This window comes from Molossus molossus, unplaced genomic scaffold, assembly GCF_014108415.1.
Source record: "Molossus molossus isolate mMolMol1 unplaced genomic scaffold, mMolMol1.p scaffold_m16_p_19, whole genome shotgun sequence".
NCBI classification, from domain to species: Eukaryota; Metazoa; Chordata; class Mammalia; order Chiroptera; family Molossidae; genus Molossus; species Molossus molossus.
Genome location: NW_023425354.1, coordinates 54,225,865 through 54,247,743, shown reverse-complemented (window position 1 = coordinate 54,247,743; position 21,879 = coordinate 54,225,865). Strand labels below are relative to the sequence as shown.

Here is a 21,879-nt window from a genome sequence, read left to right as displayed (position 1 = left end):
CGAGCCGAGATCGTCCGTGCTTCACTTTTCCTGGAATGATGAAAACCAGAAGAGAAAACTACATTCCACTATTTAGTTGTAAAGAATTCTGCTTTCAGAGAAAACATTTTCTTTTCTTCAGAAAGAATTTTTTTTAATTTTGGTAAATGATGATACATAAATTATATGTTTTATTTCAAAGGCCAGAACTGAGGTGGTGGGAGGGGCAAGGGGGTTCCTCAAGGCAAATGTAACCCACTGACAGGTTTTGTGTAGTATGCACAGTGTTTCAAAATATTGAGCCAACATTTGACACATAAAATTCATGAAATTTCACCCCAAAATCCAAATGTCTAGCCTGTATTGAAAAATGGGAAGTTCTAGCAACTCGGGCTTGCGTTTATCTAGGCCAATCATAACAGCTGCTTCCCTAGGCCAACACATGCACTCACCAATCATCAAGGCCACCATGTTGGCCTAAAATAGCAAGTAAAACATGTAAGGAAAGGACCCAAGAGCATTTGCCTCTGAAATGGAAAAGTCACTGAGGGTAACTAAGACAAGTTCCTTGTAACAAGAGAATAGCTTTAAATTTTTTTACTTCTGAGGCTTGTCTACAATCACTTTCCAGCAAGACTGATTCCTACCAATGCAATTATAGTCCCAGTAACTAAGCAGCTTAAGCGGTTCCACAGCTGGAATTCCCAGGGAATTCTCTCCTCACTTCAGGAAGCAATGCACAGGAAGACCAAGGTAAGCAGTGAGGGTCAAGCACAGGTTCCAGCTTGGTGTCCACTCAGAATCAATCCACCTGACTGTCTTCCTCATGGCAGGCGAGTGTCCTCTCTGTGTTCCCTGAATGCCTCACCACTTACACAATTGTAGTCATCCAAGCAATTTTTGATCAGTGATTGTTTCTCCCACCACACAATAAGTAACATTCATTATTCACTTACTCATTCTTATGTTGAGCTTGTACCACATGCCACACAATTTTCTAGGCACTGGGGCAAGAGTACAGATAAAACCAAGAATCTGCTCTCCTGGAGTTGACATTCTAGTCGGGGGAACAGACAACGAACAAAACAATATGTCAGAGGAGAGAGAGAGAAGTGTAAAAAAGGGCCAGTGTGCCCTACATCTCAGAGGAGGTGATATTTGGGCACAGCTTTAAATGAAGCCATGTGGCTATCGATGAGAAAGCGGAGGGCGCTGCCAAGATTCTTGGGTAGGAGAGTTGGCGATGGTTTGGGGAACGGCAAGGAAGCCAGCACGGCTGAGGTGGAGTGAGCAAGGGCGCCAGAGGGAGAAGGGCAGCAGCCGAGAGGTAAGGAGTCTGGGATTCCTTCTAAATTGATCCATCTGTACGCCGACCACCAGCTTTATGGTACCAGCTCTCTTGTTGTCTATATCTCCTACCAAAGTCTCCTGAGATCCAAAGATGGCCCTACTCAGTCTCATCCTGGATGTACTAAAAGCACAGCAAAATCAAAACTCTCATCCCCAAAATATTCAAACTGAGTTATTTTTTCACCTGGACTCATCCTTCTTCTGTGTTTCCTACATGGCCTGGTTTTAATCTCATCACAGTACTAGTCCCTACCTAATATTTTCTTGTTAACATATTTATTGCCCATCTCTTGCTATTCCACTTAAACTCCACAAGAGACATGATCTGCCTGTGTGCCCAGCATCCAGTCCAGTGCCTGGAACACACCAGGTGCTCCGGAAATAGCTGTGGGGGGGAGACACTTGAGCTGAGATAGAGGCAGCCCCTGTGGTCTCAGATGAGGGCAGTGGAAGGAGAGGCTGGAGAAGAAACAGACCATGCAGAGACCATCGGATCAAAGTTAGGATTTTTTCTCTATCATCAGGGTAATAGAAAGCCATCAATCGTGGTATGGCCTTATGAAAAATAATCAATGGTTGCCCGTCCCCTACAGGGCAGGTCTCAATGCTGCAGCGAGGCATGCAAGCCCCTGATGTCCTATCCTGCTCACTTCACCCACATCCCTCCCACGACCCTCCCCACCTTGCTATGCTTCTCCTGCACTGCCGTGTTTGCAGGCCCCGAATGGCCTCCTGTGTGTGAGAACTCACATTTCTGTGTCTTCACTCATGATGTTCTTGCTGCCTAGAAGGTTTCCCTCTCACATGCATTTACCTGGTAGACACCCACATAACCTTCTGATGCTCCTGTCACTTCTCTGTGAGGCATTCCTGACCTCCACAGGTAGAAATGACCACTCTCTACATCTTGTACTGCCTGCACCTAAGGTACTGCCTATATTACACACCAAAGCCAATATATCTTACAGGGTTTTTTGTTGTTGTTTTGTTTTTTTATCCTCACCCGAGGACATCTTTCCATTTTTTGTTCAGGTAGAGTGGGAGGGAGAGAGAGGAACAGAGAGAGAGAGAGAAACATCGACGTGAAAGGGACACATCGAGTGGCTGCCACCCGCATGGCCAACCAGGGCCAGGGACAAACTGCAACCGAGGTACGCGCCCTTAGCAGGAACCGAATCCGGGTCTCTCAGGACCGCAGGCCGATGCTCCAACCGCTGAGTCAAACCGGCCAGGGCTATCTTACAGGTTTTTAAAAAGATTTTTAAATTGATTTTTAGAGAGGGGGGGGGGAGAGAGGGAGACAGAGAAACATCAATGTGAGAGGGAAACACTGATTGGCTGCATCCTGCACACTCCCCACCAGGGACTGAGCCCACAACCCAGGCATGTTCTCTGCCCCGGAATCAAACCAGCAACCTTTTGGTGCACCAGACAACATCCAACAAACTGAGCCATACGAGCCAGGGCACATATTTTACTGCTTTATTGTTCTTATTTATACCTCTGTCTTCCTCTACCATACCATGAGCTGCTTCAGAGTGGGGACCAATCTTTATATCACTGGCAAAAGTAATCAAGAAGTGTGTGTAAGGATCTTTTCTGAAAATAACTTTCAGGAAATGGCCACAACATAGTATCAGAACTTTCTACTGCATATAAACACCTTGCATTTTCTGGTCCTGGGAAACACAGAATCACTTTCCAATGGGCAGGTGAACATCAAGAGGTCTTCAACAGCCTCCCCTGCATCAATAATTTTAACCCAAATTGAACAGAATAAACAGAATTCCATGCAAGTGAGAACTAGTTCAGTCGCATTTCCCTGTCTTTCCAAGGTATTAAAAGCAAAGTCCGAAAGCTAAAAGTACCTATGAAAAGGATCATTTTTGATCTATTAAGCCAGAGGTATTTCGAATGACTGAAGATCTGTTAAGAAAACATATAAACTACTTTGCTTTTTGTGGGAAAATATGTTAGATTTTGAATTAGGGGACTGTCCACATCTCTATGTCCGAGGTTAACCGCATGCTTATTTAAACAAGCCATTCTGCCATTTGGTAGTCATTCACTCAAGCATAGTGAAAATCATAGAGGGAATCCAGGCTCAGAAAATAGTGTCCTTTACCAGCATCCTAATTTACAAATCCCCAAATATTTTTGGATGTACTAGGAATCCGATCTTAAGATATTCTTATATTCTTAAAGTCAGATATTATATTTAATCCCCATTATTTTATATTATGAAATAACATCAGTAACTTTAAAGGAGAGATCTTTATCTACATAGTTTCTAGTAGCCGTTCAGGGAAATTATACACAGCACTGTTTAATCCTTCAGTACCCCTATGACAGCAGTATCAGCATTTTCTAGATCAACCACACTTTTGCTAAAAGCAATACCAGAATAATAATAATTTTACAAACATATATTAATGAAAAGATTAGGATAATATACCAGACTTTTATTTCAGTGACAGGTTTTCTTTTCTTATAAACTAACAGGTAAATATTTCCTAGTACTAAAGAAACCTCAGTTAGAATAAAAGCTAAAACTGAATATTAGTTTTCATGGTTACATAGTATATTTTAAGGTATAAGGATATCTAGATTACAAGTATACATAAATCTTATTAACTACCCAAATTCTCTTTTGTTTCACCCTATCTCCACATTCCATCATTCAAATCCTGTAGAATTTCTTTGTTCCTCCTGTGATCACTGCTTCCGGGAGAAATCTGGCATAGGATCTGAAGGAAATGCCAGAGTGAAATTTTCCTTAAGATTAATCACACAGGTAAGTAATTTCCCTCTTTGTCAAACAATACTTTCTAAAACTTCTTAGAAAACCAATAAGATAGAACTAGGTGATCATGAAAATGTGATTTCAGAATTTGCTTACTCACTGACACATAACACTCACAGGTCTAACACTTGCCTAAAGAAGTCTGCGGCTCCACTACCAGGGAGAAATATAACACGCAAAGAACTGTCGAAAGCTGGTCTGGGTCAAAGAAGTGTAGGCATAACAAATTGCCCCACTGTCCCACCACCCCTACCCTCACCCAATATCCCAATTCCTTTTCCTATCAAGTGTCTGGGAATTCAGTATGGAAATCATAATCATCAAAAAACCATAATTTTAAAGCATAAATATCAAGGCATCGACATTTTTCATGTATTTAACCTTAAAAGCAATTTGTCACTACGGCAAAGAGGGAGACTATGAGATAAGGAAACATGTTCCCCAGGATAAGCTGCACAGTCAGTGTTTACATCAGTGTCATCAGCCATCAGTCAACCTAGAGTCCACCTAACCCAGAACACAGCAACGGGGAACTGGGGTTTAGAGCAGAGAACAAGCCGTTTAACAGGATTCAGAAGAACAAACTACCAGGAAAGGCAAAACATAACTGGAGATGAAAGAATAAAAAGATCACTTAGCAAGAAACTCAGCTTAACTTCTTCTAGGTTCAACCGACAGGGAAACATCCAGGAAGAAACATCCACGTCACCCAAATCAGCTTTTTTTACAACATGCCACCCAGAGACACAAACCCAGAATCTTAACTCCAAAAAACCCATATTGGTGTCATTTCCATTACATCTCAATTAAATATCTGCTTTTTAAATTTACCAACCTTTTCACCAATATAGGGTGTGCCCAAAAATGTATACATAACTTTGAATAATTATAAAGCCAATGTTTATTAAAATACATTTCATTTTTAAAATATAATAAACTCTACAGACACCCTGTATACATTTTTTGGGAGACACCCTGTATTTCTTAGATTTATCAGAACTGACAGAATTCCATAATACTTATGAAATGGTAGAGAACTAATAATGTCTGCTGAACCAAAATCATCATCACATATTCAAACATGAAGAATTCACATGTAGTTATATACACACCTGAAACAATACACATGTATATTCACACACACACGCACTGTAGTTTGCAACTATAACTTGTCTCTTAGCACACTGAGGAAAATAAACACATTTTCCCTTCCCATTCTCTAACTGGAGTTAACACAAAGAAAACAAGTTTCTGAAAGCATGGGGGATATGTGCCAAAAGCAGACCAAACTTTTATATTAACAACAATAATAGCTAACATTAATTGAGCACTTAGCTTAAATGCTTTAAATCCTCTCGATCCCATTAGAGAAACGTACACTACGGTCCTTTCCCCTCCAGTACTTAGCAGCGAGAACTCAGCAGTTAACTTGATGGAAGAAAGATACATCACTGGGAATAGCCTTATTCCACTAGGACATTTCAGTCGAGAGAAAAAAGCAGTAAACCGGGAGCCACAAGTTCTGCTCCCAATTTGCCCCTTTGCAGATGTGTGATCAGAGTCATTTCAGTCTTCCACAACCCTGGAAGAACACCATCTCACTGAGTTATTATAAGAAGCAAATGCAATAATGACCAGTTAACGTGGCATGTAAAGTATAAAACACTAGCTACAAAAATATGTTCAAATTATCATCATCTCTACATTGGCTGGCAAAACTTCATCTAGAGTTATTTTGGGTATGAATACCAATGCCAAATTCACTGCTTAGGTGGATCATTCTGGAAAGTGAAATCAAATGTGACTTAGGAACTATTTGAGCTTACATAAATTCAGGGAAAGAGACTGCATTTAAAGTGCACTTTCTTTTTACGTTATTCAGTAATGCTCACAGTTTTCCTACTATAACAACACATTTAGTTGGAGACCCTTTCCCGCCTGTATTCAGAGAAGCTCTAGGCAACCTGATCCAGGGCAGTAGCTAATCTGAATCATCAATAAGCTGCAGTTAGGGGCCTCAGAGACCACTGAAGGAATGTAAGTCACCCACTACTTAAAACATCAAAGTCCAACAAATCACAACTCAGAAGAAAAATGTATTTCTCATATTGATTTTTCATATGTTGTTCAATAAATGACATCACTGGTGTTTGCTAACACCGGCCTTATTCTCCTAGAATACAACACCAAGTTTAATAACCACTCTGTTCAACATGGAAGATGAAAGTCAATTCCTATTGCTGAAGGCAGACTGCATAGTCAAAACAAAAGAAACATCAGAGAAAGGGGAAACGGGAAAAGATGCATTAGATATTAATCTCATATTCACGAGAAAACCAAAAAATCATTATCTGTTTCTCCTTCAGAGTTTTAAAGGCTATAAATTTTATTTTGCCCTACCCACCCTATAATTCAGAGCCCTTTATCCAAAGTCCTTCCTTTTTACGTTATTTCTGCCATGAAAATTCTCTCAAGTATTGTCAGTACGAAACAAGAAACGTGTCTCTTCTTGACCTTATTTTATTTCCTTTCATAAAAATTCTTCATTCACAGATACACTATATCCTAAAAATAATATACCCTTATCAGCTTCATCTTTCTAATTATAACCTACCTCTCTGATCTGAAATTCTACTTATGTTTTGTGCCTTTCTTATAATTTTCTCCAAAATAAAGTCTCTGAGAACATCAATGGTTCTTCTCAGAGCTAAGTCTAGGTTATAAATTCATTCATCATTTATTTGATCTTTTAAAAGAGCCATTTTTGAAATCCCATGAACGTAGACTTAAACAAATGAGCTAATGTATGTAAAATGCTTAGAACATTACTTGGCATATAGCAGGTGTGAAATACGCATTAGCTGCAATTGTTGTTATTATTAACACTTCTTGCTACAATGCAGGGCAGACCCCCCACAACAAGGTTATCCAGCCCAAACTGTCATGAGTGTAGAGGGTGAGGAAAGCTGTATTAAAAATTAAAGGATCTGGCTGGTTAAACATAGGAAACATCTGCACTTCAAAAAACCCTTAAAAATGGCAGAAAATATTTGAAACTTAATTACAAAGAGTTAATAATCCAATCTATGTACGTGAAGACCTGTTGGACAAAAGTGAGTGCCTAACAGCAAAATGGACAAATCTCACTGATAAACACAAATGGATAAAAAGCATTAAACACATTCCTCCAAACAAAAAATAACTATACTTCCCAAGTGATCAAAGGGTACCTCTAATGGTACCTCTCAACCTGGCACAGACTTTCTAACGTGCAGTGCCAGTGACAACCAGCCCCACATGCTGCCAAATGGGCGTAGAAGTTGGTTTGAAACAAACAAAAGACCTTCTGAGAAGAAATTTAGCTGTACTTAAAATACATATCCTTTTTCCCTGGATGGGTAACTCAGTGTTTGGAGCATTGTCCTCTACATCAGAAGGCGGCAGGTTCGATTTGCAGACAGGGCACAGGTTCGATTGCAGGTTGTGGGTTCGATCCATGGTCAGAGTGCATATAGGAGGTAACTGACTGATGTTTCCCTCTGACAATGATGTTTCTCTCTTTCTCTCTCTCTCAAATCAATTTAAAAAAATGTTTTTAATTTTAAGTTTTATATTGAAAATTACATGTCTTTTAACAGCACACAATTTTGGAAATCTATTGAAAGATATTGTTAAGAACATGTTCAACAGTTTAGCTACAGAATTTCAGCTCAGCATTGTTTATTTTGAACAAAACACTGGAAATCTCTAAAATGTCCAATAAGGAGAAATTGATTAAATAAATCGTGGTGTATCTATACACAACTCTTAAAATCATGTTATAGCAAATATTGCCATGGAAGGATGTTTTTGATATACTACTGATGGAAAAATATACAAATTAAATGTATATAATTCATGTCGTAAGAAAATAATATATATTAGAAGATGTGTGCATGTGTGTTATAAAAGTCTGTAAATGCACTGGGATGACACTGGTTAGTAAGATTAGACCAGCTTCAAGTGTTCATGGGAGCTCACATAAGTGTCGTGAGGGCAGGGAATCTGGTTTGTTCTCAGCTGTAACTCTAAAACATACAACAGTGTCTGGCAGAAGGGAAAAATAAAAAAAACCTGTTTTTAGTTTTGCTTATTTATATTTTTTCACTGTTCTGTGATAAATAAATTATTTGTATAATACATTTCTTAAATGTTACTCTTACAGAGAATACTTCAACAGCTAAACTAAAAGTTTTACAAATAACAGAAATGGAAATGCCACCTACTTCACAGGGCCATAGGTTTAAATAATAATTTAGGTAAACATGCTTTGTACACTGTAAAGCGCAGCATGAATGTCAGAAATAAGTTACTCTGTGAAGAGCACACGTTTCGAAGTTAAACCAGTTTCATGTATGCTTGGCTGGCAGCCTACCTCTCGGCAGTTTCACTCCAGTAGTTTGTGTTACTTTAGAAGCAAAAAGTTGCACTAGTAGAGAATTGGTTGAGAATGGGCACATCCATAAAATGAAATAGTATGTCACAATTAAAATTCATCCCATAAAAACATATTTATTGACATATACTCTTAAACTCTATTTAAAAATTCATATATGTAACTTAAGTAAAATAATCCTCAGTGCAGTGTACTATAGCCTCTAATAGGTCACTCAAAATAATTATGATAATAATTCTTATCTTTTTCAATTTCTTAATTTATTCCACTTGAATTATTCTGCTTTTCACTTTTAGTCACTTGTTTCTAAAGATTTGGTCAGCCAAAGCCATCAACAACCTTCTATCTTTTGGTGGCTAAATTATAGCATCTCATGGGCTGCACTCGGCCTTTGAAGGCACACCTGCTTTAAAGCCACACTACAGTCTCAGGTTAAGCACGTGCATATTTTATAAAAATGTAGGTAATTCCTTTGTACATTTCAATGTTAGTGACTTCATATCTATGTATCTTTATGCACTAGTCACTACTTCATAAATCAGAAGCTAATTATCATTTTCTCTCCTTAAAACAAATGTAAGAATAGTTTTCCATTGCTTTATTTTTCCTACTTTCACAGAGAGATCATAGAAGTAGGGTACAAAGATGAATCACTCAAAACTAAATCAATAACAGCTAAAATAAAGTATTTAAAAAATATGAACTGGATTTGAATCCTTTTATAAACATAGACAGTAGGAAATTTTTTCTCCCAGAGAACTCTATAAGAAGCTGAATAACTTTTATACCAACCACTGTATGCATTCTTTAAGTTGAATACCAACTCCCAAAAAAAAAAAAAAGCAGTAAGTTCTATTTCACCAAAGACTATTTATCTGCTATTTAAAAATTCAGTTAAACCCTCGTTGTCTAGTATTATACTAATTAAAGGCACAAATGAAAATGGCCTCATAGTCCTTTAATTTGATTGTATGAGACTGTCTACCAACACTAGAACTAAAATATTTCCAACATGTTATTTACAGAATATTGTCATTTGGGAAGCTGATCAATAACATAACAACAATGGAATTGTACAATGATGGGAACCATTAACATTTTTAAAGTATTGTGAAGCTTCCAAATGAAATCAGAGCCCAAGAAAAGTGGAAGGAAGCAGGACGATGAATATAAGATGAAGTGATTATCATGTGCCCAACGAGCACCAACGCCCAGACGCTGAAGAGGCCTGTGGTGACAGGTGACCTGTGGAGGAGAAACATGAAAGGGTTCCGAAGAAGAGCAGGGGAAGCATGAACGTGAGATGCAGAGCAGGGCTGGAGAACCAACCTGAGCAGGAAACATGAACAGAAGAGGCAGACGCTGCAATGTGTCAGCACGAGAAAGAATCCCATCATGTAGTCTGTGGCTTTCCTCCGGAATGGTTTTAAAATCAAAAGACCCCACCCACTCCCTATGGCAAATAAACTTCCTACAGACTATGAAATAAAGTGGCCATCTAAACTCACAGTTTTTTTAAAGTTTCTAAAACCTTGGTCTATATTCAGTTTCTGTAAATTATGCCTAAATGTAAAACATTCCATTTCTTTTCTCCAGATGCTTTCTTGCTACAACGGACAGGTTTTTGTTTTCCACGATAAATTCTTGAACCACCTTTTTTAGGGCAGTTGGGTAGGGAGTGTTGTAGCTTCAACTCAAGGTGGCTCTCTCTGTAATATTTTTTATAAAATCTTGGCATTTCTGCTGAACCATTTGATGTTTATTAGTTTGTTGTTGGTACTGTTTTGTGTTTCCTGGACTCCCACACTTTTATTTTAAATATATATATAAATTTAAACAGGAGCCAGCAATTAGTATCTCAAGGATAAATATAGCTCTTCAATTTAAAAAACAATCCTGAAAACTAGAATAAGTCCCTGGCTGAATCTTGTGACCTAGATTTATAAATAAAGGTAAAAGTTAAAAAAAAAACAAAAAAACTTTTTTGTAAAATAGACCCAAAAATAGCCATATAAATCCATTTTCCTTCTATGGCTTTTCATTTACATTTTCATTAAAAGCATGTTCACTGTGAAACCATAATTATTTTCTTAGCCAAGCAATATGGGAGGGCAACAAAGAGAAGGAACAACTTGGAAGAGATGGCATCAGATTACAGGAGTGGACAATGCTTTTGGTATAGTGGGAGGGCTATTTGAACTCCATTATAAGACTGCTCTGACTTTTACAATAATAATAAAAAATAAACCTTACTTGAAATAGATTCATGCTTCTCCAAGTAACTGATAACACATTATAAAAACACAATGATTTTAGGCATAATAAAAGTAAAATTTCCATATTTTGTGGACTACCAACTTATATATCCACTCAGCCAAGCTGTTTTCCTGCTGGTAACTTGAATTCCTGTTTTAAAATGGTGCCAATTCCTCGTGGGTGTTCTGATGATGAAAGTAACTTTCCCTAGGTTTTAGCCAAGCTTTTCCACTATCGTATCTTATGAAAAAGCCACAACGCTGGTGCACACCACAATGACCAGAGGGGGGTAAAACTATTTTAGAGAATTATTTTGATGTTTAAAATAATGGGAGTTGGGGGGAGATGCATTAAAAATAACATGCTAATTAAATAATATACTAATTAAAATATGCTAAATAGCTCTGGCCGGTTTGGCTCAGCAGTTAGAGCATTGGCCTGAGGTCCAGAGAGACCCAGGTTCGGTTCCTGCTAAGGGCACGTACCTTGGTTGTAGTTCGTCCCCAGCCCTGGTTGGGTTGTGTGGGAGGCAGCCACTCGATGTGTCCCTTTCACGTCAATGTCTCTCTCTCTCTCTCTCTCTCTCTCTCTCTCTCTCTCTCTCTCTCTTCCTCTCTCTCCCTTGCACTCTATATGAACAAAAAATAGAAAAATGTCCTCGGGTGAGGATAAAAAATTAAAATATGCTAAATAAATAATATGCTAAAATAATTAGGTAATTAAAACATGCTAATTTTGATATATACTGATGCCACATACCAAGCTTACTAAATACTGAATTACTAATTTTTGAAGTTGGACATGCATTCTGTTTTGTGTAGAATGATGAAGGGCAAATAAATCAAAGGAAAGAAAGAACAGCACACAATGCTGAGCTCAGGGCAATGTACCTGAAATGGACAAGAAGTCTGAGGAGGCATCCTGGGTGCTGGAAGCAGATATGCTATTGCTCTCACCAGAACATCACTGAAAATCATTCCCCCAAAAGAAGACACACTGGTTATGTAACCCACAGACCTGTATGATAGGCAGTGTCACAAGTTCACGTGCCTCTGCGTGTATATGTGACTTTGGAAGGTGTTTTAAAAATGTGATAATACCACAAGCTGGGAGAAAGTAACAGTATCATAATCTATCCGAAAGGTGACACACTGACCTGATTGATGGAGTTGGCAGCACAGGATGCCAGGCCTGTTCCCAGAGAAGTGAGCAAAAAACAGGAGAAGTCGAAAGGCCCCGGAGCCAATGCGAATCCTGCGGAAGTGGTGCTGACCACCAGAGCTGCAACAGAGACAGAGCAGACGGCGCGTTACCAAGGCAGGCCCCACGCTGCAAACACCGGAGCAAGCCACCTTCCTGAGAAACAACTGATTACCATCATAACACAAATGAAGGCTAGCCTTCCATTAAAAAAAAAAAGAACATTTTTCCTATTATAAAAAGTGTGTGTTCATCACAGAAAAATGCTCACTTTCCTTTAATCCCATTATATGCAAGAGGAAACAATAAGGTGGGTGTTTTAGATTGAATCACTCACTTACTCACTCAACAAACATTTATTGAATACCTAATCCACAATCAGCACTGTGCTGGCATCAGACATTGTATGGGATAAGGAATGAGAAAGGTCTCATCCCTGCCCTCAGAATTTGTTAGAGAGGGAGATGACAGGCATACAGTAATAACTATAGAACACAAGTCAACAGCAAGGATCCTGGTTCCGTGGGTCTTAATTACCTGAGTAGAGGGTTTGCCGTAACAGACAATGGTTCCAGGGCCCAGAAGATAACTAGAAGGTGACTAGAGAAAACGAGAGTCCTACAGCCTCCAACAGAAACAAAACAAGAGGTGAGGTGCAGAAGCAAAGCCATGAAATTCAAGCATCCATGACGACTGCTCCTTTTCTGAGGCCCGGTACTTTTGTCCTGGGGATTTACAGAAGCTGACAGGGCCAGAAAGTCTAAGGGGGTACTGAGACAGGGCTGCAGACACTGGAACAATGATAACTAAATGAACAAATTGGAGAAGGCTTCAAGAAGATGGCACTCAGGCTGGACCTTCGGGGGGGAGGGGGATTTGGAAAAAGGAGAGTAGTGGGATGGGCACTATTACAGGTGGCTGGGTGATTCCAAGAACTGGCACAGGGACAAGAAAAACCAATGTCAAGATTTGAAAGCATGTGTGACATCTGCCTAGATTTTCAAACCAAACAGCCAGGAAGCATTTTTGAGTCTCTCCTTTCTCACCCTTTTCTACAGCCCATCTACTGCAAAGTACTGTCTGTTCTTCCGCCACAAGGCTTTGCAAACACATCTCTATTGCCAACCTCTATCCAGTGGTTCATAACCAGGGCTGGTTCTGCACCAGGGGGCTTGGGCAACGCCTAGAGACACACTTGCTTGTCACACTGGAGGAGATGGGTACTCTGTCCTCTAGTGGGTAGAGGCCAAGGATGCCTCTAAACATCCTATGGTACAGAAGACAGTCCCCAAAACAAAGGATTTTCTGGCCTAAATGTCAGTGCGCTGATGCTGAGAAACAGGTGATGCAGTCCACGCTATTGTCTTGCCTGGACAACCGCAAGGCCTTCCTTCCTCCCTGGTCTCCTCCTTCTTCCACCTTGCTCCACGCGTGAACGATATTTTAAAAATGTAAACAGATCATATCACTGTGCTGCATAGAAGATCCTCTGACACTACACCTGGCATGAAATGCAAACTCCTTCCCAGCCATACAAGTGCATCGTGGACCCCTCTCTAGCCCCCCGGCGAGTCTCCCATCACAAGGATCCTCTGTTTAAGCATGCCAAGCTCCTTCTTGTCTCTGAGCACGTGTATTTTTGTTTCCTTGGCCTCTTTCATGATCAGCTGCTCTCATCCTTCAGATCTCATCTTGAATATTACTTCTGAGAGAGAACTTCTCTGACTATCATACCTACAGCAGGCCCTGCCCTGGTACTCCCTCCCTCATGTCATCCTTTATTGTCCTTCACAGCATTCATCACGCTGTGGCTCCACGTGGAATATAAGTTCCCTGAAGGCGGGAGCTGACAGTACCTCACTGCCATGCCCTCGGGGTCACCACTATGCCCGGGACAGAGCAGCACTTGCTGGAGGAGGAGAAAGGGGGTGGCTGTCAGATGGCAGAGCATGACGTTGAGGAGTTTGCATGTAGTTTGTTTGGCCGCAGAGTCTCTGACAGTTCAAAGCAAGAAAGTGGCCTATGACTGCGAGTTTCACTTGACAGCAGTGGGCACCAGGGCTTACAACAAGCAGAGTTATATTACTGCAGAGGAACAATATGAGAGGTTATGTCATCAATCCACTGTGCATAATCGTAACAAAAGTGGGAACCAAACAGATATAAAGGGTGCTTTGATGGTACAGTTGTTAGGACTTCTTAACTGTGAAAGGCGGGAAGATAAAACAAAATGACAGCAAAAAAGAATAAAGGTAAAGAGCTGCCCCTGGGTGACATAAAGAATGACGACAGTAACAGAAATAAGGAAATCGTGGGGGGCGGAAGGTGACCTAGCCAGCTGGTCTTAGGAAAAGGTGCTGTTTGTGAGGAACCATGCAACATCCAGGTAGAAACGTACAGAACTTTCTGGAGCTCACGAAAGAGACAGGAGACAGGAAGGAGGCACAAAGCTCTGGGGTCCTGCGCCTACAGACATGGCTGAGCCCGGGGGAATGAAGGAGGAGCTCAACAATGGACAGCATATATAGTGAAAGGAGTGTACAAAAAAACACCAGAAATTTACCGTTGGGGCTAAAGGAAATAATGACAGACACAGACAAAGAATATTGGGAGAAAGAATCAGGAGGATGAGGAACCATGAGCGGGCCACAGGAAGCAAGACCGGAAGACACCACCATGGACATCAACAAGCAAATGCCAGAGAAGCTGGTTATTCCTTCTCATGGTCACAAGATGGTTGGCATGCTCTTCAGTCTAGTTTTATCACAACATACAGAAACTCTTTGTAGTTCTACCACGGGGACAAGCCCTGTCCCGGATACCTGTGCCAGCATAGGCTTCTCGATACTCCTATGTATCTGACTGGGATCAACGACAACTTGCAAAGGTGACTGAATTACTGTGTGGAGATTGTCAACCTAAACCAGAAGTTTCTGGAGAGCATGTATTTGGCAAAGGGGTCTTTCTTTTAACTTGGAGGTCCCCAACATGGTGTGTATCCGAATATTCTGGGGAAGATTTGCCTCCAGAAAAGAGGATAGAGGTACAAATTTAAGTAGACTGCACAAGAAGGTCCAGGAACAAAAATACAGGTTTGAATCAAGAGTACAAGAGACAAACAGAAGACTAGCAGCTAAAGGCAAACAGGAGGTTTATCAGAAGTCACAGAGGAGAAGAGTGGGCTGGCTGAGGCCAGCAGCCATGCACCCTCCCTTCTGCTCCGGAGCACAGAAGCCTGCCCTGGCCCACATACGGTACTACAAGTCAGAACACAACAATTTCACATAAGTACAGAACGGCAGACGAAAAAAGAAAAAATACCCATGGACCCAGGGCAGCAATCCAAGACTAAACACTATTTCAAAGGAAACATTCTGAAGAAACTTTTAGCTCTCTAATTCTCTAATGACTTATGCCCAAAAGAAAATGCCACAGTGATTCCAAGTTTTGAAAACAGTAGTTGAGGTACCTATAAAAGGATATTTTACCCAGGTGAGACAGGAAAAGAACAGCCTGTCATATAATAGCCATACCTGCACACATTTAGTGACCATCAAGAAAAGCACCATTTTTTTAGAGCAAACAAAACTCCTTTGAATACTCAAATAGCGCCGTTCTTTGAGTAGTTTTTTCATTTTTTACAGATAGCACACCATAAATCGAGCCTCATGGACAGCTGGCATTCTAGAACGAGAGTCGTCCTGTTCTGCACCACTCGACAGCCCTCCAGACGGGCTAGGCGCTCCGCGCACAGTGCCCTGTGTGCACAACAAGCCAGGACTGGAGGAAAGTCCTTAACACCCAGGCTGCTTCTCAATTGTACCAGAAGAATGCTGCCACCCAAGAAGCAAGGTTGATGGCGTCAGTGGGAGAATTTGAGGGAAAAGAGACTGCATGGTATTCTCTCTCAAAAGGAACTAAGTAAATTGCTTTTATCCACAGAATAAATCAGTCAAAATAATTCATGACTATTTTAAGGCCTTGAACCTTAAATCAAAAGTAGACTGCTTATAAACATCTCTGGTGGTTAGAAGAGCACAGAAAATCCTTTCTCAATATATAATTAGCAAAAGCTAGAGTCACCGAAATAAAGAACTACTTTAGATATCTCTAAATATCCAAATTACATTTTGTATTGTATTTTATAAACAAATAAGAAAAATCAATGACTACCTAGTGGACGAGATGGCACAATCATTAAGCTGACAAAAATAAAAATGCTATAAAAAGAAAATTCACTTCGTTTAAAATAAAAAAATAGATATGTAGTTTCATTAAAAAAAAAAAACTGTTAAATTCAGAGGAGAAAGTATCTCGTTTGTTTGTTTGTTTTTCTATTCACCCTAGGGCTTTACTGAGTGATGAACAATATAGATAGCACATCAAATTTTTAACTAATGGGGTCAACTGATAAGCTGAGAGGTAGAAAGTGGCTTTACAAAGCACTGACAAAGGGAAAAGGTAAGACTTAATAATGACTAAATTTACAAAAGAGAAATAACTACCTAACTTAAAAATGTACAAATTGTGGATGGTAATATAAATTAAAAAATGATAGGGGTTATTATTATAGCAGAGAAAATTGGAATTATGCAGCATATTTCCAAAGATCAAAAGCTAACAAAGCATGTATTTATACTTACCTCATTAAGCAATTAATTTAAAGAAAGAGAAAGGCAGAGGACTGATAAATTGTGCAAGTAGGATTGACCAAAGCAATATTCTCATACAGCAATGCCACAACTGTAATTAAACTTTTCATTGATTTCCTGGGATTCATTACATGGAATCATTTTACAACAACAGGATCTCATTAAAAGCGAATGTAATATATTCTTTCATTAATAACACTTGAAATTGTATTTTATTTGGTAATCTCATATTCTGTTCCTTCACCAATAAACATAAAATCAATGCTGCCCACGAAGCATGACCCATCCAACAGAGGCCCGGGGCACTGCTCTGCAGGCCCAAGGATGACCCTGGGGGCCCGAGGAAGAGTCACCAGCCCAGCCCAGCGGAGCCCGGCCCATCCCCGTCCAGCCAGTGAGCGGCAAGCACCCCCATGCAAAGGTTCACCGACAGCCTGTGATGGTGCTTAGTGATCAAGGTAGTCCTGACCATCAGGCCCCCGTTTTTCACAACTCCAGCCTCACCAGTCAATCTCTTGTGAACCACAAGGCCTGACCTACGACGGGCCAGGGCCCCCGCCTTCCAGGATCCCATCATCAACAGGATTAAAAAAATACGGTCTCTTGTCTGCCTGCTTTCTCCCAGGAGAAGTTCTTACGTATGCTCTCTATAATTAAAACAAAACTTATTTTGAAATAGTCACAGTTAGGCAAGTTCAACTGGCCTGGAAGAAAGCAAACATTCCCGATGTGAACTGCCCATGAGGGCCACGTGGCAGAACTATGGTCGGTCTCCAGAAGCGGAGCAGTCCACAGCCAGCAGCTGGAAGGAAAATGGGGACCTCAGTCCAAGAGAGGCACAGAAATGAATTCTGTCAACAACCAGTGGGCCTGGAAGAGGACCCCAAACCCCCAGTGAGAACCACAGCCCTGAACAAACACACTGATTTCAGGCTGGTGAGACCCTCAGCAGAGAATCCAGCCAGGCCTTGCCTGGACTTCTGAAATAGTAACTTTATGTTGTTTTAAACTGCTAAGCTTGTGGTAACTTGTTTTGCAGTAAGAACACACTAATACCTACTGAAACAAGGGTGGCATTTAAGAAAGGGGAGTCTATCAACAGCACAGAGGACTGACTGACTGGCTGGCTGGCTGGAGGCCCCTGCAGTGCACAGGGCAGGAAGTGGAGGGCCTGGAGGATGGCAACAGGCAGAGGTGCAGATACGCGTTTTGAAGGCAGCTACACTTTACAGAATTAATATATGTGACTACGGCAATGGAGCTAAACATAATTCAGTAACTACCAGTCAAATCTCTTCCACAACACTGCAGATGGATGCTGTCTCCAAATCTGGTGACAGGAACTGATTTCTTCCTGGGCGACCTCTTCTGCAGAGAAGAGCTGTAGCTGCTGGACTGTCTTCTCTCAAACTAAGTCAAATCAGCTTGTTGGAAATACCAACCTACGGATGTAATTTCTGTCTTCTTGAGCAACAATTAGCTGTTTCTTAGCACAACCCTTCAATCATGTAAATGAAACAGTCCTACAGTCTCTGTTTCTCCAAACTAAGCGTCCCTAATGACCAACCACTCTTGACTTCCACACACTTGTTCACGCCGATGACACCTTTTAGAGACACACTCATTTTTCAATGTAACTAAAGCACTTTTAGCACAGTGTCTGGCAAATAGTAAGGGCTTATTAAGTGGCATTCTTGGTAATTATTAAAATGTGGCTCCTAGATGTGAATTCTAGATGACATTTCTCTGGCTACTGAGCTTAGACATAAAAGCAGTGCATAAAGGAAGTTTGAGAAATAACAAAACATTTCATAAAAGCACCACACACCTGTCTTATGATCTAACCTACCTCTTCGTTGCACTAGGGGTGTGACTAGAAAGTAGTTCTTAATAAGTGTGGGCTAAAAATGACAATGATAAACACAAAATACACATTTGTGAAGCACTTGACAACGCCAGAGTCTTTACATGTATGTAAATCTCGGAAACATTGCACTTCAAAACAGTGTGGATATCTCAGGGCCAGGAAAAGAAAATGTTACTTCTTCATTCTTTCTTTAAAAGCATTCATTTGGCATATCTTAAAATGAATATAATACACTGATGTAAGAGTACATACATTTTATTTATAAATAACTGTATTTTCTTATGTATGACACATACATAAATATTACAAATATATATATATGTGCACTTAAAACTTTTTTACTGCCCTGGCCAGTTTGGCTCAGCAGTTAGAGCATCGGTCCACGGACCCAAGAGTCCCAGGTTCGGTTCCCACTAAGGGCACATACCTCGGTTGCAGTTTGTCCCTGGCCCCGATTGGGGTCACGTGGGTGGTGACCAGTTGATGTGTCTCTCTCACATTGATGTTTCTCTCTTTCTCTTCCCCCCCCTGAAGATAAATGCAAAAATGTCCTACAGTGAGGATAAAAAAAAATAAAATAAAACCTTTTTTACTGATAAAGTACAAGAGTAACAAAGTTTGGAGAATCTGCTCTAAAATAAGGCCAGCGATGCTAGTCTTAGCACTGGATTTTATAATGGACATCCACGTGCAGGTCCATGGTGGTGCCCACAATTGAGGAGCTAAGAGCCACAAAGTTTGTGTGCAGTATTTGGCCTCTGCTTTACAGATATTCATCAACAAGCACTCCAAAGACTCATTCGCAGAAGAAAACTCAACTGAGTGAAGAGAAAATACACAAACACACATCCCATCACCGACCAGGCCACTGAAGCTCTAACACACAGTGTGCCTGCATGGAAAAGGTTCTCGCACCCCAGGTTTTAGGGGACTGCACTGCGTCACAGAGGACAGCAGCGTGAGCGTGGGAAGGAGCCTCATTGCACCTGCTGCCACCCCTGCAACAGAGGGCCTTTGTCACGGGGACGGAGGCTCCACAGGACTTGGAGTACAAATTTACCAGCCTCCCAGTTCTAACGTCACAGTACACTTTCCAGAGCAGAAAAGAACCATCTGAAAGGTCTGCCTTCTCCGACATGCAAGGGGCTTTTTGAAGCAGCACCTTTATCAAGAATAGGCTCCATACTTTAAGAACTATTGGTCTCTGAGTCTAAGCATAATAGAGGCACTCTATTTCCTCTCTGAGAGCACAATTAAAAATAACTATAAGGATTATATATTTTTTAAAAATTGGTCATCTATGCCTATTTTTTTTAGCACTGGCCCCAAAAGAATTAAGTGAAAAACAAAACTCCAATAAATCAATTGGGGTAATTATCAACTCTGATAAAAGATTTGGCAGAAAGATTAAAACCACTGGCTAAATGAGTTTGAGATTCTCTATAGATTTTAAATTATCCTTATGATCTATTATATCTCATTATCCTCAATAGTGGCTACTACACAATATTGTATTCCAAATCCTATAAACCTGAGATGTATTCTCTTTAAGGCTCTTTTCTGCATACAGAGCTGACAGAGAATGGACATTTAATAAATTTGCATGTGGTTTTCTTTATGTGTGTGTCCAAGCAATAGAATAAGTTTTTTTACTCGATCTCAAGGTTCAAAATTATAAAACTTAATTAAGAGGCAGGAATTAAGTCTCTTCTGATTTTCAAATGAACAGGTATTTTTACTTCATAGCTGTACTTGTGATTTCCTCCTTTCTTCATTTCTATTAACACCTTTAGCTTCAAATGCTTCAATTTCTAATTTGAGTTTTTTAGTCTTCATGGCTTAGCAGTGTTCTGTGAACCTCCTGACACAGTCATCTAACCAACACACATATCAAAGAAGGTGGTAATTCTTATGCCTATTGTTAAGTTCTCATGAAAAGTCGATTGATGAGAGACACGGTATTTTTTCCTCAGCCACATTAAAGAATATCAATCAGAGGTAACTGATTACAAACCATAACCACTTCTGGTTAAAAGATAAGACTTTATAGAGATGTTTAATAACACAGCTGCAAAACTAAGAACTTATGGTGCCTTCCTGTTCTTCTCTTTCTTTTTTTCCTATAGTCAATGACCAAAACTGGTCCAAAAAATCCCAGGACCAAATTAAAATTTGAAATTGACCAAGTAACACTGTTACCAAAGTGAAACATTTGAGTGTGATCACCAAGGCCATGAACCAGGAAGCATTTGGTTTCCTGTTACAGTCAGCATTCAGGAAAGGGAAGTGAAAGACCTATCACACCTGTTTAAATAAAGGCATAAATAAAAGCTGTTTACATAAGTTAATTATGCAGCACGGAGGAGATCCTAAGATCCTTCTTTCGATCTTTCTTCCATTGCTTTTAATCTCTTTGACTTTGTCATCCTATTTTTAGTTTTTTTTTTCCCTTTGCAATAGAGAAACATTTCTTCTCAATATACTTTGTAATTAGCTAAAAAAATTCCATAGATCTGATGCCTATCAAACTTTTAAGAAGAGGAAACTTGTCTTTTGAAAAGTGAGTTTGGCACAAAGGAGCCGTCAGTTGTGCAGTTTTCACTGAAACAGTCAAGCCTGTCCTCAGTTTCACGTCACAACATGTCACTGTCCAGTGAGCAGATGTTTCACGATAAACACTTAAAATAATAAAGATTAGGAATTCACTTAAAGTATCATTCTGAGTTTGACAGTATTTAGTGTTTATCTACACTTGATTATTTTATACAACACACATAACAGGTCAGTAAAATGAACCTACCCGTTCTTCATATTTAGACATAAAGGCATACATATATTGATGTATCATTATTTTCTTTTTCACTTGAGTACTTTCACTTACTCCTGGTAACTAAACAGCTATGCAGTTATGTTGGCTATGTTATTATTCTAGGCATTCAAGAGAATTTTCTAGCAAGAATAATCTTTTGAATTCTTTTAAGATGATGAACAACTGGAAGAACTCCCTGATGTCAACGTCCTTTTACGTGAAACTGACTATCAATAATCATCTCTTGCCAACCCTAATAGATTATTCATTGATAACATTTATGTTCACCAGTAATCTGGGAAAAAAAGTCTCTTGGCTAAGGACCAGATCATTTAGAATAAAGCAAAAGTCAAGCTTTCGAGGATTTCTCTGAGTTTCCAGGGGTGTATCTTTCACAAATTCAAAAAACTTTTAGGACACACAATAGGGCCATTTCAATGCCCCACAGCTACGCTGAGTACAAAAGAAGGTGGCAGATTAAAAACCTCAGGACACAGGGACAACAGGTGAGCAGCACTGTAAAAGCAG

General features: G+C 40.0%; 1 protein-coding gene across 1 annotated transcript in view; it reads right to left on the bottom strand.

Moving 5' to 3' along the window:
- LOC118634936 (protoheme IX farnesyltransferase, mitochondrial) overlaps positions 1-21,879 on the bottom strand; it is a 123,109-nt gene that overhangs the window by 78,142 nt on the left and 23,088 nt on the right. The window contains exon 4 of the mRNA XM_036269775.1: positions 11,980-12,104. Within this exon, the coding sequence (XP_036125668.1) occupies positions 11,980-12,104 (125 nt within the window). The remainder of the gene's footprint in view (positions 1-11,979; positions 12,105-21,879) is intronic.